This window comes from Salvelinus alpinus, chromosome 36 (genome assembly GCF_045679555.1).
Source record: "Salvelinus alpinus chromosome 36, SLU_Salpinus.1, whole genome shotgun sequence".
Taxonomy (NCBI): domain Eukaryota; kingdom Metazoa; phylum Chordata; class Actinopteri; order Salmoniformes; family Salmonidae; genus Salvelinus; species Salvelinus alpinus.
The window spans coordinates 13,714,517-13,732,657 of NC_092121.1; the positions used below are offsets into that span (position 1 = coordinate 13,714,517).

Consider the following 18,141-nt stretch of genomic DNA (forward strand, 5'->3'; position numbering starts at 1 on the left):
TTAGTTCCTGTTAGACCATTCCCGGTGAACAAGAAAACCATTTAAGCTATAGCAGTTCTAATGGTTTCAATATTATGGTCTTCAATGGTATAAGTCTCAAACATACACTGTATAGTGTTTTGTAATGGTATTGGGTTGGATTTAATGCTAAATTTCACTAATCACAATGCTGTTTCCTAATAATTTTATTGAAAAACATGACTGCAATGTATTTTATTAGGGTTGTCACATTTTAGTCCCTAGCCCATTTCTCCATCAAAGTTTTGGACTTGTAGAAAAAGTATTCATATGAGAATTGCACCATAGGGATAGCCATCTCAGAAAGCTGCCACTTGTTGGAATATTCAAGGAACTTGTTGAACATAACTGAAACTGTATACTGGTTGTGGGGGTTGCTTTTGACATTTTTTGGGGGTCTTACTCATTGGTAGGAAGAAGTTTAGTCCAATTTGGGTGCAATCAATTAGCTTAATTTATGAGATCAAATTATATTTAAACAAAATAATGTTTCAGGAATGCTAATCGTATCTCTTACAAACTACAGAAACAATTTTAGGACAATTTGAGACCGTGGGTTTCAAGCCTTTTTCTTGTGCTTTTTGAGGTGGAACGACCTTAATGCTGTATATCAACAATGGTTGCTCGGTGATTGTCATTGTACGCATTTTACTTCGCAAACCTATTTGTCGCTTTATTCAGTGTAATATCATCTTACAATGTGGGTCTCCATTGTGAAGTTAAACTTTATAACTATTTACCATTGGGCTTGATACAGAGAAAGTGGTTTGGTACTGTAAATTCCTGGGAAGCCAAATTGGAAATCAGTCATTCCTCTAGTGTGTAGAGTCATCTGAATGTGTGCTTTTTGTTTTATATAGTGACTGGAGAATTGCTTGTAGAAGTTCGATGAAATGTCGTCTCGCAAGGATTCTTGATTTTTGATGAGGCTAAGAAGATGCATGTTGCGATCCTTTCCCAACCTCCGAATATTGTGTAGGCATGATTGTGCCACAAAAATGTCTAGTGTTGCGTCAATGAGCCAATGTTTATTTTTTTTTGTATCATGTATTTTGTGAGATGATAAGGTAGACAACTGTCTTTTGACAGTGTTTTTAATATTTAATGTAGGGCATGCGATATCTTTGTAAAGTACCCTCGTTTTACAAGCAATAAAATGCATGTTTATACAGCCGTGTGAATCATCCATATTCAGCTGGTTTACACTAGTCTCAGAACTCTGTACTAGGCCTAACTCGTAATGGTTTATAGGCTAGTCTAATGGCATGAGTGAGGTCGGGCGCTGATGTTGGGTGATTAGTTCTGGCGCGCAGTCGGTTTTCCAATTCATCCCAAAGGTGTTCGATGGGGTTTAGATAGCGAGCCCACATGAAGCAGATAAATGTCCCCTTATACGCTAGGTGGCAGCACTAATACATGTTTCAAATCAGAATTATAAACGATGTTAACCAGAGAAGAAGATAAAAGAAACAAACATGGCGTCCAGTGCGGCGACCCGGACTGCTGCTGGTGCTGCTAAAGTTGTCAAACCGATTTTCAGCAGGGATCTGGATGAAGCCAAGCGCCGAGTTCGGGAATTGTATCGTGCCTGGTACAGAGAGGTTCCAAACACAGGTAAAACAAGCTCTCCCTTTGTATTAGATCCACACGAGCTGGATCCCAGCGTCAAGGTCGTGCTAATACAGCTAGCTAACGTTAACTAGCTGTAAGGCACTCTCTAACTACATATTTATTTAGCTCATTGGCTACATATCTTTGTCTTTTTAAGTGAGCTAACCTAGCTTTCAATCTAGGGCCAGACTTAACTAACGCGATGCAACCACACCGAACAAAAATATAAATTGCAACATGTAAGTGTTGGTCCCATGTTTCATGAACTGAAATAAGATCCCAGAAATGTTCCACAAATTTGCTTACATCCCTGTTCGTGAGCATTTCTCCTTTGCCAAGATAATCCATCCACCTGACAGGTCAAGAAGGTGATTAAACAGCATGATCATTACACAGGTTCACCTTGTGCTGGGGACAGCACAAAAACTAAAAGGTTTTGTCACGCAACACAATACCACAGATGTCTCATTTTGAGGAGTGTGCAATTGGCATGCTGACTACAGAGCTGTTGTCAGAGAGTTTAATGTTTATTTCTCTACCATAAGTCGCCTCAAATATTATTTTAGAGAATTTGGCTGTACGTCCAACTGGCCTCACAACCGCAGTCCACGTGTAACCACACCAGTCCAGGACCTCCACATCCGGCTTCTTCAACTGCAGGATCTGAGACCAGCCACCCGGACAGCTGAGGAAACTGGGTTTGCACAACCGAAGTTTGTTCCGAAATTCTACCAGAAACTATCTCAGGGAAGCTCATCTGTGTGCTTGTTGTCCTCACCAGGGTCTTGAGTTGTAACCGACTTCAGTGGGCAAATGCTCACCTTTGATGGCCACTGGCACACTGGAGAAGTGTGCTCTTCACGGATAAATCCCAGTTTCCACTGTACCGGGCAGATGGCAGACAGTGTGCGTGTATGGCGTCGTGTGGGAGAGCAGTTTGCTGATGTCACCAATGTGAACAGAGTGCCTCTTGGTGGGGTTATGGTGTGGGCAGGCATAAGCTACGGACACTGAACACAAATGCATTTTATCAATGGCAATTTGAATGGACCGTGATGAGATCCTGTGGCCCACTGTTGTGCCGTTCATCCACTGCCATCACCTCATGTTTCCGCATGATAATGCACTGCCCCATGTCGCAAGGATCTGTACACAATTCCTGAAAATGTCACAGTTCTTCCATGGTCTACATACTCACCAGACATATCACCCATTGAGCATGTTTGGGATGCTCTGGTGTACAACAGCGTGTTCCAGTTTTCACCAATATCCAGCAACTTCGCAAAGCCATTGAAGAGGAGTGGGACAACATTCCCAAAGCCACAATCAACAGCCTGATCAACTCTGTGAAGATGTCATGCTGCATGAGGCAAATGGTAGTCACTCCAGATACTCACTGGTTTCTGATCCACGTCCCTACTTTATTTAAATTTTGTATTTATTTTTAAGGTATCTGTGACCAACAGATGCATGTCTGTATTCCCAGTCATGTGAAATCCATAGATTAGGGCCTAATTAATTTCAATTGACTGATTTCCTTATGAAAAATCTTTGAAATTGTGGCATGTTGCGGTTTATACTTTTGTTCAGCGTACTAGCTCAAGCTACATTGATAGTCGATGAGCTAGCTAGCTATTTTATCCTCATTAACCACTTTTACATTTTTTTTGTGAATTGACAGTAAAATACACTTCCTACATTTGCAGATAGGTTACATGATTAGCAATTTGATAAGTAGGAAGTGTGATAAGTAAATGCCCTAATATGCGTATTTCTTTGAGCTTGTTGTGGGAATTTTATAGGATGACATCTTGTCTTATGTTTTGTCCCACAGTGACTACCTTCCAGCTGGACATCACAGCTCGCCAGGGAACAGACAAAGTGAGGGAGATGTTTGACAGGAACAAGCACGTCAATGACCCCCGTGTGATTGACATGCTTGTCATTAAGGTTAGTCTACTCTGCTCCCCAATCAGTCAATTTGCGCTCATGCAGTTAGCCTAGTTTCTTAGTGGCACAGTGGGTACTGCTAGACCGAGATAACTGGGCTGTCATGCTCTACATCATTTTACATTTGACGCATCCAAATCGTTCAAAGAAAACAACTTTGACGGGAATATTTACAAAGCTCAATGGTCACGTATAAAGTGTAGTGAGTGATGTTTTCTTTGCATACTTTTGGTTACAATAGGGTAAGATGGAGCTGCAGGAGACCATCAATGTCTGGAAGCAGAAGACCCACATTATGCGCTATTTCCATGAGACGGAGGTACCACGCCCTGCAGACTTTCTGTCCAGATTTTATGTTGGACATGACAATTGAGCTGTACTTTCCACCCTGTTTTGTTCAGTGTAACAGAGGCTTCCCCTTATTGAACTGTAAATATACACATGATACCCAATCTTGTCAAGTCCTCATTGTACAAATGTTTTCATTTTGTGAAAACAGTCATGGGACTGTTACTTCCCACTTGAAGTTGGAAGGCTCTCCTTGTGCATTGCAAAGCTATTCCTCTGCGTTGCCACAGTAGAGATGCTTTAATGTGATATAGAAGTGTTTGTGCAAACTAGCCCTTATGATCACCAAGTTCAGAAGATGGATGCTGAGACCATGGCTCATACCAAGGAATATCAGTATGGTTGTCATGGACCCTGTGTTTACCCTGTACCCACTCCAATGCAATAAGCCAGTTATTAGTTGATAAGCCTCTGAATAGTTTGTGAATTGTCGTGAATGACATGCCACTGACGGACATTACATATAGGTCGACTTTATTAGATCAGTTCATCAAAAACAAATGCAACAGGTTGGAATAAAAAGCACCAAAGATTCTTGATAACCTATATCAGAAACCAAATAAATAGGGATACCTATGCAGGCCTGTCACCTCCCCAAATAATTCAATATCCCTAGAATGATTGAAAACAGAACAAGTATTTCCGGCAATGTAGAAGATATCACTGGCTAAATCAAAAGCAACTTCAACTGATCCAAGGGTTTCCTCTTGCACATCAATTTATTTTATTTAGTAAGACTTATCTGTGCATGTAAACGTTATCACTAGGGAGGAATTAGTCCTATCACTTCGCTAAAACAGCTCTGTATCCAGGCAGGCACACATCACAATGGATGGGGAGAGAAGAACCAGAAAGGCTTTGAGTTTAAGATCCTCAAGTCTTTTCAGCTGTCACACGTCTTCCCATTGTCTGAGTGGCGACACATTACGCTCTGTTGAGGGAGAACACAGTAGAACACAGTAATAGGCCTCATCTTCCCTGAGGTCAAATGTCATCTTTATTGCTTATGTTAAGAGATACATTTTCTAAAGTTGATTTTATTGATCATTATACATACATACCCAGGTCATATGTTGGAGCATACAGACCATTCAGTCATCATCGTCATCATCCTCAGGGACGAAGATGTCATGCTCTTCCAGCAGCGCAGCAAAGTTCTTGCTGATCAAAGTTCCGACATACAGGAAGGGGATCACAACCACAGCGATCCGGAAAAGGCCAAATGAGGTCTGGATAATTGTCAACAATTCCATCACAAAAACATATCTATGTTAGCCTGCAAAGTTGTGATTTTATACACAATGACAACAGGTCTAAAATAAAAATGTCATAAATAATTTACAACATGATGCATGCTTTACACATTTAAACATGCATGTATTTATAACACTTCCAGTGAAATGGAGAGGTGTAGGCTCACAGCGATCCTACCTGAGATTAAAAATTCCTATTAAATTAAGTTATAAGATATAATTACAAATCATGCTTGGCCATACACAAATACCTTTCAGGCACCTTCACTAAATCCCCCCCTTTCATTTCATAAATAACCTGCCCATATTTTCACAAGAGAGCACTCACCTTCTTGGGTTTTGGCAAAATACCACCTGATGCTGAGTACACAACTGTTCGGTACTGAGATAGTGCCTCTCCGAAACCATTAGCATAAAACCCAGAAAATGTTGGTACACGACTGTTTTTCAACACCGAGAGTCCTGCCTGACGAACCAAGACCGACGCCATCTTCCAAGCCTTTGATGCTCGTAGCAATGCGGAGAGATCATTTTGGATGCACCCAAGCACCGCCCCTGAGCCTGCGCCCTCCTTTTACTCGAATATTTCTCATGATTAATTAACAAACAGTGTTTTTATGATAATTTATTGCGAACGGAGCTGAATCAGTAGTACAGCTGTATTACAAAACACTAAATTTGTAGCAGCAAGAATTGCAGCAGTACATTTATTTATTAATGTGATCTGTAAATGTTTTCTAGTATTTCAGCAATATTCATATTTACAAGTACCAATAGCAATAAGATGCACAGTTACCACACATGGCACTCAGTAATAATGTATCATCACTACAATAGTTATTGATTAAAGAAATGTAAACCTTTCAGTAAGTAGCATGTCAATAAATACTGTAGGGGAGTGGGGTAAATTGAGCCATAAGGTTAGATTAGCCACCCCTTGTTTCTAAGAAACCATACAACAACATTAATCATGTGACCAAGTAGCAGAGGCACACAAGGTCTTATCTGATGTCAGTCTGAGCTTGCAAAACATATCAAGAATCTCGCAGACCAGTTTCATGGGCTTAGTACACAATTATTTATATATTTTTTTGCATTCATGGGCTATGTAGCCTCATGCAGAGAACTTGCCTATGAATTGGCACATCGAAACGACATCCCTGTCCCTGACAACTGATGAAGAAATGGAAGGGTCAATAATATTGAATAGACTGATCTATCTGAATGTAGACATACATTTCAGATATACAATATACCACACCCCCATTCCATGAATTAAACTTTGACCTACCAGCACCAGCACCCACTTACCCCAGGGCAGCTCAACCTACCCTGTCCTTATGCATACCCAGGGTAAATTGTGCCAAGAAACCACTTTTTTTAATGAGCTGTTTTCAAAACTTAAATGTTTACATGAATTCTGATTATTTTCAGGGATACACAACATCCTGAAATATATGTAGATATCAATGTTGGAACGAATACTGTATTTTTTTCGATGTAGTGATGCTGAATGTAAAACAATGGCTCAACGTACCACACTCTCCCCCACAGCCAAAATATGTACAGACCCCCTTTACATAACTGGGTAATTCTGCTTGAACAGAAACCTCAATTACCTAATTCAAAAAGTGCATATGAGAGGGGAATGAATGTATTTAGAGGAATGAACTGGGTAATTGCCTCTCATTCTGTAGATTAAAAATATACTAAATGAGTGAGGTGCCAATGGACACCTTACACCTACACCCCTACCTTTCAAATCATTGTGCTTGATCTCCAGAAGTTTCTTCTATGTACTTACTTACATATTTTGATTTCCATTCACCCCAAACAAGGTAGATAGTCATTGATATATTAAATTCAATATTCAATAAAAAGGACTGGTCATAAATAAATAAGTCAACTCATAATATATACACATATAATACAAATACAGCAAAATAAATATTTTTCAGCAAGTGAGATGAGTAATAACAGAAATTAAAATCGTACTTTGGACAAAAGTGGAAATGTAAACAGCTTGAGATAAATCTCCTTCACTTGGTCTGTATCATGGTGTTTCCACAGGTTTGGTCCTGCCAGTGGGTTCCCTCTGATCATGTAAAACCAGCAACTCCTCTCTACACAGGAAAACAAAATTATGTGTTTCGTCATCCGAAACTACACAGACACCACAAACATCATGTCATATAAAGCATATTCTGGACATACTTAGCTATGTTCCCTCCCCTTTTTACCTAATGGTTTTTGAAGGTGAGACGCCTGAAGAACTTGTTTATCTCAAATACTCCAGGTCTGACTGGTACCCCTGCGGTGCTGCTCTCTCCCAGCCTCACAATCTTTCCAGCAGTGATTGCTGCCCTGAGGCTCATGCTCTTCACCACCCGAGACCCAGGCCCCAGGCCAGAGGTAGGCCGGGAGGACACAGTAATGTAGGAGGCATCCTTCTGCGGTTCCTGGTAACTCACTAAGACAGAGAAAAGGGGAGAAACAGTTGATCAGCAGTGCTACTAACAACAGCCATAATCATATGCACAATTATAAAATAATAAATACAGCACAGCACGCATCACCTGCAGCAGTAAGAATGGTGTCTGTGGTGCTGGCGAGCTCCAGAAGGATTGTGGGATATGCAGGATGTAACATGTAGAGCTTTCGGATGACTGGCATGGCTTGAACCGCCCCTGGTGCCACCTGTTAACAGAGCAAGACTTAAAATAGATTTCAACTACTGATCTCCATAGTACGATAGGCACAAATAAGTAATCCTTTACCTATCGTGTTGGGGTTAATTCCACAAATTACAGGAGAGACAACAAAAGGGACTTTCTATCTTCCGACTGCCAACCTGAACATTGACTATTGTTAACATTCTGGGAGCAGGGTTTTGGTTAATTCCACTAATTCAATTCTCTCTTCCTGTAAATTCAATTTAATTCAATAAAAAAATAATTTTTGTCAATTATCCAAAGCATCTGCGAAATGACTACGGTCAGTCTTTGAATTCAGAGATAATTCAATTCCTCTCAATTCCAATGCTAGGTAAATTCCAAGAATTGAATTCCCAATTGAATATTATCCCAACAATTCCACAAATTAAATTTAGAAATTAAATTCCCTCAGGATTTCAGGCTCATCACATCCATGTTCACACAGCCTAGTTATACTGGAAATACAGAAATACAAGTTTAAATGATTTTAAACAAATCCTCCAGTACATTTTTCAATAATAACTGCATTAATTCCATTAACTGGAAAATGTACAAATATTAAATTCCAAAACATTTTTCCAATTCCAATTCAAACAGTTCAAACAGTCTAAATTCCAATTCCATAACTTGATGATTGTTGAAATTCAAATTGAATTCAACATAAATTCTCCACTTCATGAGTGAATTCAAATATTTAATTGGAATTTCAAATTAAATTGGAATTGACCCCAACCCTTGTACCTATACCACTGAAGGATGAAGCAACATAACACGTTCTCATAGAACATCTATTCCTGCTCCCAATAAGGATTCAACAAGGGACTCACAGTTGTCTTGGTGAGGTTCTTTGGTGGTCTGACAGGGTCACCGGCCCAGAAAAGGAAAGCTGATTGAGCAGATGTCATGATTGAGGTACCTTCCAGGTCAAGGCGTGGACAAATAAACTCTGTCTCCCACAGACTACGCCCATTGGCTCCATCAACCACCTGAACCTGAGATCACAGAGAGATGGATGGTCATCTTTGTAAATATGTATAACTGTCTGAGAAGTATAATAGCTATAGGTGTAAGTGTTTGTAGAAGGAGATGATACTTTTCTCATTCTAGGGGCCCCAGACTTCTGTATGAGGAGATCTGGGATTCCATCCTCGTTGAATTGGCCTGGTGCTGGACGACTGAGACAATGATAAATGATTCAGGTTATTTTAGCTCTATAACTTTATAGAGCAGTGGTTTTCAAACCTCTCCTTCGGGGATCCCCAGTCGCTCCATATATTTGAACTATTCTAGAGCTAGCACACCCGATTCAACTTGTCAGCTAATTACCAAGCCCTTGATTAGGTCAAGTAGTTGAGCTAGTTCAGGGCTACAACTAAATTGTGAAACTTCTGGTGGTCCCCGAGTAGAGGTTTGAAAACCACTGTTATAGGGTATTACTTTATAGTTTTATATATTGATATTGATTTCTGTATTGTTGGGAAAAGTGTTGCAAGAAAGGTACTTCACTGCACTTGTGCACATGACAATAACACCTGAAGCTATCCCTTTTATGCTTAGTCATATACACCCTAATGATAAACTTCTCCATATATCATGGTGACCATATTTCCTACCTGTGTATGGCTGAGGAGGTAAGAGTCCACTCGGTGTGTGCGTCCTTCTCTCTCAGCACAGAGAGCTTGCTGGAGAGCTTGCCACACACCAGCACCCAGTCACTGCAGCTGGAGTTGAGGTTGGAGATGGAGTCCAGGCTGTTGTGGTTGTTACACAAGCCAGCCACAAGGGGGACCAAGAACTCCACTTGCTCAGTTCCACTGGACAGAGAAAGTCAAACAGTCGTTCAAACAGGCACTCTATTGTAAATGTGTAACGAGCACTTTCTTAGCCTTACCTGGAGATGTGTATGAGGGAGGAGTTGGTTTTCCTAAGCTTCTCCCAGCCGGGGTCCTTCAGTCTCAGACCAGGGGATATGGGTGTTTTTCCAGTAGCCCGAATGTAAATATCTCCCAGGGATACAGCCTCTACAGTGCCTGAGTTAGTATAGCAGATACATTATCAGACATTTATTCATTTCAGATGAGAAACAGATTTTTCAAAGTCACTGTGCTTGATATAAAATTAATCCCTTACCTAGTCCAAATAGAATGTAATATGCCCCCAGCTGTGTCTCATGAAACAGGGGACCAATCAGCTTTCCAGAGATATTAAAGGTCGTGAGGTTAAAGGTCACGGGATGTCCAAGCAGAGCTCCAGTCAGCCCAGACAGCAGGAGCAGTGAGAGGTCAGACACCTGAAAATAAGTTTGAGACAGTTTGATGGGAGCATTCTAGACTGACTGGAAAATGACTGTTGTTAACACAGTGACTCTGAAGATTTGGGAGTATGGTCTATATTGTAATAATAATATGATTTATATAGTAACAATTGTCTTATTATAGCAATATATATGTATCGGTGCCAAGCCAGAGATTGTCATACCTGGTCAGCAGGTAAAGTGGCAATCAGCAAGTCAGGAACAGAGTCACCTTGGAGATCTGGCAGGGAAACTGCCTGGGACTGGATCTCCCCTGGGGCTACCGACCACAGCTTCTTCCCTGAGGAGGAAAATACAATACTGAACATAAAACTATTAACTACAACACATTATTAATACATCTACACAACTGCTACAATGTTCATGCTTGTAGCTGTGAAACTGAACCATTCAAAGCCATGATTTCTGTGGTTGTTGTCTGACCTGTGGTGCCGTTGACAGCAGTGAGGTGTGCAGACTCGATGAGCAGACACACGGGGCCGCTAGCTCTGTCTCTCTGGCCAGATAGGGGAATGGCGCTGTTGGGGAGGGCTCTGAGGGCAGCGCCCCCTGCTGGCAGTGGTGATGGGTGGGCTTCGTACTGCAGCCCACACTGGATGGACTCCACAGGTTCCCTGAGGACCCTCCTCCAGAGCACCTCACCACTGAATGCAGATAGGGCCACCACACTGTACTCTGGGAGAGACAGAGAGGGAGAAAGAGAAGGGGGTAAAGGTGGATGGGGTTTATTACGTGTGGCAAATTGTGTGTTCTCAGCAGTTTACTGGGGCTAGCAGGATTAGATTAATATTACATAATCACTGGTAGATTTCTATGGTGTACAGTGAGGAGGTGGGCTTGAGAGAGAATAACGCCTAAAAATGAGGGTTGAAAATATCCTCTTCGTTCCTACGACAATGTCCCTTGCTGTTTCCATAGATACCTTTGTTGTTCCCCACAGAATGGGAGAGATGGGTATTGTTGCTCTTTTGAGTGACTCCTATTAGCACATCCTCAACTGAGTCATTGTCAACATCCCACAGTGCAAGAGGAGGTGGGGTAACACCTAAAGAAAAATAAAACCACTGTTACAGACAGGAACGGTTTGTAACTACTATTTACTAAACTAGACCTGCGGTTGCTTTGCTAACATGCTATTATAATAATCACGGTAATGTGTAATCATAGTAATCCAGACTGTGTAATATCCACCCCCTGACAAAGACAGTCAGATAAATCTGAGTTTTGTGTTCTCAACTGCTTTCTCATACAGTTGACTTTATTGTGATGTTGACTGTGTGCTTATCTTAATCTAAAGCACTAGTCTACTCAGAGTCTGACCAGTCGGACCTGACCTGTAGTTTTCTCTTTCTCTGCTGTGAGAGAGAGGTGTATTGGTATCAGCAACATGCGGGTAAACTGTAGTGTTTTCATGTGTATTGTTTATACATTAGACTCCTTACTCACCTCCCACATGATCACCCAGCTCTTTCTCCCACTGCGGCCGTTTGCCCAGTTCCCCATGCTGACAAGGCACCAAAAAGGCACACAGCAGCACCACCAGCATGGCACAGACCAGAGGCACCAGGAAAAACGCTGCCCGGATGGCTCCCCTCACCTTAGCCTTCCCGTCCGGGTCAGCACTGGCACTGACACCCAATCCAGGGCCACCAGAGGCCCCAAGCCCCCCTCCATCCTCTACTCCCTCATCCCTGTTTGTCTCCCTCTGGCTCCAGTACTGCATGCCCTTCTCCTCTCTCTCCTGCCTCTTTTTTCCCGGGAGCCGTTCTCTCCACTCATCGTCGTCCTCCTCTTCCTCCTCTGCCTCATCTTCATTCCCTACGAGCCTCCCTGTTCTGCTCCCTCTCAGCTCTGAGGTACCTGTACCCATGCAGTTGCCCCTCCCCAGGCCATTGCGGGGATAGTTGAGGACCAGGTCGTCCTCCTCGCTCTCGTCCTCACTGTCGGCCTGAGTGAGGGGGTCATACTCTCCAAGCTCCGAGCCCTTCTTCCCTGTGAGGGACATACACACAAAGACACACACGGTTAACCTTTTACTGCAGTGGGCTAAATCAGGGTCACACAGAGTGTTTCTTGGTAGTCTTAAACAAATCTATGTTGAAACCAAAGTATACACCTCACACACATGGTTATGGGCTTTAAAAAAAAATGAAGACACCTGCACATGTCAGATATAGAGTTAAAATGTATTACATTTTGAGTTTGCATCCCCATATTACACTTAATATACATCACAGAAGACTGAAATATAACAAAACCATATGACATAGAAACACTGGATAATGTTTATTAATTATGACATTCTGAAAAATATTAACAACATTCCACCCTTGAGGCCACTAGCGCTCGATTTGGTCATTTGACTGCAGGACAGAGGTCTACGGATCTGTTCGGGAAACAAGGCCCAGGTGAAAACTGAATGATCTGATAGAGCATGGTGGTGCATAATTGAACGACAAGCATCCCAAAAGGACAGGGAAGTTACTCAAATATTGTTTATTTTAACACCAAATGAATTATGTCCTACCCTGGTCCCAGAACTGTTTGTACTCTTGCCGACTCTATTGCTCATTGTTTGGCATGACAATGATTGCCAAGTTAAATGAATGACCCCCATTACATGGCTTTATTTGTAGTTATTTGCTGAACACGAGATTTAAGCAAGTAGCTAAATCAGTTATGACATTATTATGACAGTGAGCACTGAGCAATCAAGCGACTTCGATGTGGCACCTTACTGTACAGTAGCTAGCTAGTGCGCCACATAGGATTGTGAATGATGCAATGTGTTTCTATTAAAGCTTGAAAAGAAACGAAATATCAAACATTGAAAATAAGTATCGTATTTCACCTCTCAATTCTGGACTGTCATTAAACAAATAAAAACATTATTTTGTGTTATTGCAATCAACATTACTGTAACGTTAGCCACAGCTGGCTGGCTGTTATAGCTAGCTCACATGAGCTAACAGAATGACACCAAAACAACATTGAGACACGACTGGTACAAAGACTACACAACATCCTTTTCACCTAATCAACCCTTATATCTATTTCCCAAATAATTGCAACGCGTCTCTTACCAGGCAATTTGAGAGCACGGGACAAAGCTGCAGCCATTGCAAATTGTAACGGCGCTGTGCTGCAGAATTGACCCTCTCATCCGAAAGAGGCGCTAAAGAACTGCTATGTGTGTGTGTGTGTGTGCGTGGACGTTTCAGGACTGTAGCGAGTGCATTCTGGGACACAACGTTTTTTCTTACCAACATGAGGAAGAGGCTAAGTCAGTAGATGCTATTTAGCAGTTGGGTGTATTGGTGAATGCCAAGGGAAGCCAGAAAATACCCCCAAAATGTACCAATACATTTTTTTATGTATTTTTCGTCTCTGCGTTTTCATAATTTTCCTTCAATGCGCAAGAGGCTGAATGTATCTCACCAGAGAAAGTATCCAAGAGAGCAAAACAGTAGCTCTCTTTCTCTGTATGTGTAGACCATCTATCTCATGGTCTATAGTCTGGTCAATGACATTTCTGCCGCCCGTAGTATTGAATACAATGGAAGCCAGCGAGCGAGCATTTGGTCCCCCTTCATAAAAAAAATGATAAATAAAATAATAGCCAATCAGAGCTGAGATAAACTCCAAAAAAGTGTCAAGGGAAGCCAGTTTGGATTTGGCTTCACCCCTGTCACAGAGAAATATGTTATTGATCAATTGCAGCAACTTGAATTGTTGCATCTCATTGTGTTGTTGTACTCCGGTGTCTAGCTAGCTAAAATTGTCCATGGATGAAGATAGGGATTTGGACTTGTGGTTTTACTTAATTCTCCATATGATTATAATGGCGATTCTGATCCAATCATAAAATACATTGTGCCCCTGGACTGAGAGGATTGAAGTTCAATATGTAGGTTGTAACTAGATATAGAAGGCTAATGTTAACTAGCAAACATTGCCCATGAAAGGAAGTTAGGCTAGCAAGCAAGCATTTTAGCCATGTAGCTTAGGGCAACAAAAAATACAAGTGTCAACATGAAAGAGAGCAGGATGACATTGGCGTTTCTCTACAAGTAGGGTGCGTCAACATGTTTTTTCTACTTGCATGAACGCACATACACACACACAAATCAGAACCATTGACAGCCACATCCTATTTAACTTACATTGATTGGACTAAATAGTTTTTGGTATATTTTAGTTGTCCCTGTATTAGACTAAGCATAGGAGATTTGATGGTTTTGAAATGTCGAAGATGAAATGGTGCTGAAATAGTGGAGGCAGCTCCTGTTTTCATTGCGACTTGCAGTAACTGTCAATGTTTCTAAATCAATAGTTGTTTAGTAGTCCGAAAATGTCGGAAACGTGAACTTTCTTCACCATGCTGTAGGTCATGAAATTGTTTGTTACATGCAATATGCTTTGTGGACTTTACCGGACAGAGATTACTCTCCGGTTTTGTGATGGAACAAAGGAGTGGTTGAATTTATTCTGCCACTGTGTCTTCTTATTGTCTCTGCCTTAGGTATATATCCCGGCGCAAGGCATATGAACTAACAAGTTATAGAACAAACAACGTAATTATCACAACGCATACACTATATATACAAAAGTATGTGGACACCCCTTCAAATTAGTGGATTCGGCTATTTCAGCCACACCGTTGCTGACAGGTGTATAAAATTGAGCACACCGCCATGCAATCTCCATAAACAAACATTGGCAGTGGTGGCCTTACTGAAGAGCTCAATGACTTTCAACGTGGCACCGTCATGGGATGCCACCTTTTCAACAAGTCAGTTTGTGAAATTTCTGCCCTGCCAGAGCTGCCCGGTCAACTGTAACTGCTGTTATTGTGAAGTGGAAACGTCTAGGAGCAACAGCGGCTCAGCTGCGAAGTGGTAGGTCACACAAGCTCACAGAACGGGATCGCCGAGTGCTGAAGCGCATAGAGTGTAAAAATCATCTGTCCTCGATTGCAACACTCACTACCAAGTTCCAAACTGCGTCTGGAAGCAATATCAGCACAAGAACTGTTCTCTGGGAGTTTCATGAAATGGGTTTCCATGGCCGAGCAACCGCACACAAGCCTAAGGGCCAAGCGTCGGCTGGAGTGGTGTAAAGCTCGCCGCCGTTGGACTCTGGAGCAGTGGAAAAGCATTCTCTGAAGTGATGAATCACACTTCACCATCTGGCAGTCTGACGGACGAATCTGGATTTGGCGGATGACAGGAGAACACTACCTGCCCCAATGCATAGTGACAACTGTAAAGTTTGGATGAGGAGGAATAATGGTCTGGGGCTGTTTTTCATGGTTCGGGCTAGGCCCCTTGGTTCCAGTGGAGGGAAATCTTAATACTACAGCATACAATGACATTCTGTGCTTCCAACTTTGTGGTAACAGTTTTGTGATGGTCCTGTTTCAGCATGACTGTGCCCCTGTGCACAAAGCGAGGTCCATACAGATGGTTTGTTGAGATTGGTGTGGAAGAACTTGACTGGCCTGCACAGAGCCCTGACCTGAATACCATCGAACACCTTTGGGATGAATTGGAACATCGACTAAGAGCCAGGCCTAATGCTCTGGTGGCTGAATGGAAGCAAGTCCCCGCAGCAATGTTCTAACATCTAGTGGCAAGCCTTCTCTGAACAGTGGAGGCTGTTATTTATTTATTTTATTTATTTAACCTTTATTTAACTAGGCAAGTCAGTTAAGAACAAATTCTTATTTACAATGACGGCCTACACCGGCCAAACCCGGACGACGCTGGGCCAATTGTGCGCCGCCCTATGGGACTCCCAATCACAGCCGGTTGTGATACAGCCTGGAATCGAACCAGGGTGTCTGTAGTGACACCTCAAGCACTGAGATGCAGTGCCTTAGACCGCTGCGCTACTAGCAGCAAAGGTGGGACCAACTCCATATTAATGCCCATGATTTTGGAATGATATGTTCGACGAGCAGGTGTCCACATACGTTTGGTCATTGGTGTATGTTGTCGTTTTTTCTGGCTTTTCCAGTGATTTTAGCCACGCACCGCTACTGCTCTTTAGTGGTTATTACTACCAGAGATGGTTAGAATCTATACCGCTTCTGGTTATTACCTCTCCACGAAATGACTGAGAAACATAATTAACCGTTTTACTGACTTTTATGGTGAATTAATGGAACCTTGTTTCATTACGGACTGGAAAGGAGGCTACAAAATACAATTTTGTGGTTGAAATTATATTTCACCACATGAGACCTTTCACATTGATTCATCAGATTTTTCCTGTGTCCAGCTCTGCATGGGAAGGTGTTTTACCACTTAGCTGTGGTAGGTCTGGTAGTGACAGTAGGATGGATGAGGGAGGCATGCATTGAGAAAATACAGATATGGGACACTAATACAAGGCATCATACTTAGTCATGCTCACACATGGTCAGGAAGGAAATGATATGACAAATAATGATCAGTTAAAAATCATCTACTCATCTCCTTAACACACACACACACACACACACAGATTCACTCTGCTCTGTATGCCTCTATAACCTTATAGTGACATTTTGGTTTCAGTGTTCCTACCTTTTTGTTTGGCCTGCCATGTTTTGTAAATATATATACAATACTGCCACCTCGTGGCACAAAGTTAAATGCACTCGGGTTTTGGTGGAAATTCCGGAAACAATTCATGGTCAATAACTACCGGTAGGTTTCCATCGACAACAGATTTTCATTTGAATATTTAAAAATCCGTATAAAGAAAATATGCACATTTTCTCACCAGTGGTGTTTCCAAGAAACGGACAAAAATCTGGGCGTGATGACATATTTTAATATTTATTGGAAAGAAGCATCAACATCACCGTGCACTTTCACCACCCTGTGAAATTCATCATAAAATATTTAATCTGTAGCCTAATAAACTGCATGGTTTCCCGAGTCGTAGTGGGAGGAGCACCCACCATGTTGACTTTGTGTCACTCCCAAGTTTAGTTTGATATGATGGTCATTAGATCAATATTTGCGCATAAAGGCGTTTCCACCGCCATTTTACCCATAATTAATTTTACCAACAAAAAAAGATCATACCATGTAGAAAGGAACAAATTACCTGTCTGCATTTATACAATTGTACCGAAACTTCCTGTTTCCATCACAGCTTTCGGATTTTTTTCATAGGGTATGACTTTACTCATATAAAAACTGTGGATGGAAACGTAGTTATTATCTAGGTTTCCATCCAATTGGCAACAGGTGTATATATTCCCAAATCAGCATAAGTGGGTATGTTTCCACCAAGCTGACTTGTTGAACATTAAAATCAGAGCGTGATGACGTAGTGCACACAACATTAACTTTGTATGTACCAAATAAAAATCTGAAGTTCAATGTGTTTTCATCGCATTTTCAACTACAAATAATTTTGTCATAAAAACTGTTTGTTAAATAGCAAATGTGCCTACTCTGTCTTAATTTAAAAAAATACAGTATGACATTACCCGCATAAAAACTGCTGATGGAACGTGGTTAGAGAAATAGAAGGCAGAGATGTTCTTTATGTTGAAAAAGGTTTTGGAGAAGTGCAGTAAGTACTATTATAGATGCCTGACGTTCTATTTTTATGTAATAGTAAGTTACAATCATGGAAAATATAATTCCATTCTGGTTCTGTGTAACCTTGTGTCAGTATCCCGAAAGAGGTTTATATTTTACATGAGAGGTCAGGGCAGATCCATGTCCCGCAAGGCATCTCACAAAGTAGGTGAGTCACCTAAACAGGAGGACCTGTACCCGTTCAAAAATTGATCTCGCAAATCTAGGCGAGGACACGGGCGTCACCCCGCGTCGTTATTTTCCTTACTCATCAGTTTAAGGCATAACCAATCGATGGTCGAGGGCAGTACTTACCTCTGTATGCAGACTATTACACTCATGGTGTTTACCAT

The 18,141-nt window shown here is 41.6% G+C and overlaps 2 protein-coding genes, 1 long non-coding RNA gene and 1 other non-coding gene across 4 annotated transcripts; 1 reads left to right on the forward strand and 3 right to left on the reverse strand.

Moving 5' to 3' along the window:
* Positions 1-592: 592 nt before the first annotated feature.
* LOC139565176 (NADH dehydrogenase [ubiquinone] 1 alpha subcomplex subunit 6-like) lies at positions 593-4,031 on the forward strand. The gene is made up of 3 exons (XM_071385322.1): positions 593-1,632; positions 3,464-3,579; positions 3,821-4,031. The coding sequence occupies exons 1-3, from the start codon at positions 1,494-1,496 to the stop codon at positions 3,950-3,952; spliced, it is 387 nt and encodes a 128-aa protein (XP_071241423.1). The 5' UTR covers positions 593-1,493; the 3' UTR covers positions 3,953-4,031.
* Positions 4,032-4,380: 349 nt separating this feature from the next.
* On the reverse strand, positions 4,381-5,025 carry LOC139565177 (uncharacterized). The gene is made up of 2 exons (XR_011672868.1): positions 4,989-5,025; positions 4,381-4,858 (listed from the first exon to the last, which is right to left on the reverse strand). It is a non-coding gene; the product is annotated as an uncharacterized lncRNA (long non-coding RNA).
* A 1,989-nt stretch (positions 5,026-7,014) lies between these two features.
* On the reverse strand, positions 7,015-13,420 carry LOC139565174 (protein FAM234B-like). Its single transcript, XM_071385319.1, has 13 exons — positions 13,292-13,420; positions 11,655-12,200; positions 11,131-11,253; positions 10,632-10,883; positions 10,373-10,488; positions 10,025-10,184; positions 9,786-9,924; positions 9,508-9,708; positions 8,988-9,069; positions 8,722-8,886; positions 7,757-7,877; positions 7,421-7,650; positions 7,015-7,303 (listed from the first exon to the last, which is right to left on the reverse strand). The coding sequence occupies exons 1-12, from the start codon at positions 13,326-13,328 to the stop codon at positions 7,421-7,423; spliced, it is 2,172 nt and encodes a 723-aa protein (XP_071241420.1). The 5' UTR covers positions 13,329-13,420; the 3' UTR covers positions 7,015-7,303.
* A 4,498-nt stretch (positions 13,421-17,918) lies between these two features.
* Positions 17,919-18,073, reverse strand: LOC139565579 (U12 minor spliceosomal RNA). The gene has a single exon (XR_011672945.1). It is a non-coding gene; the product is annotated as a U12 minor spliceosomal RNA (small nuclear RNA).
* Positions 18,074-18,141: the final 68 nt, after the last annotated feature.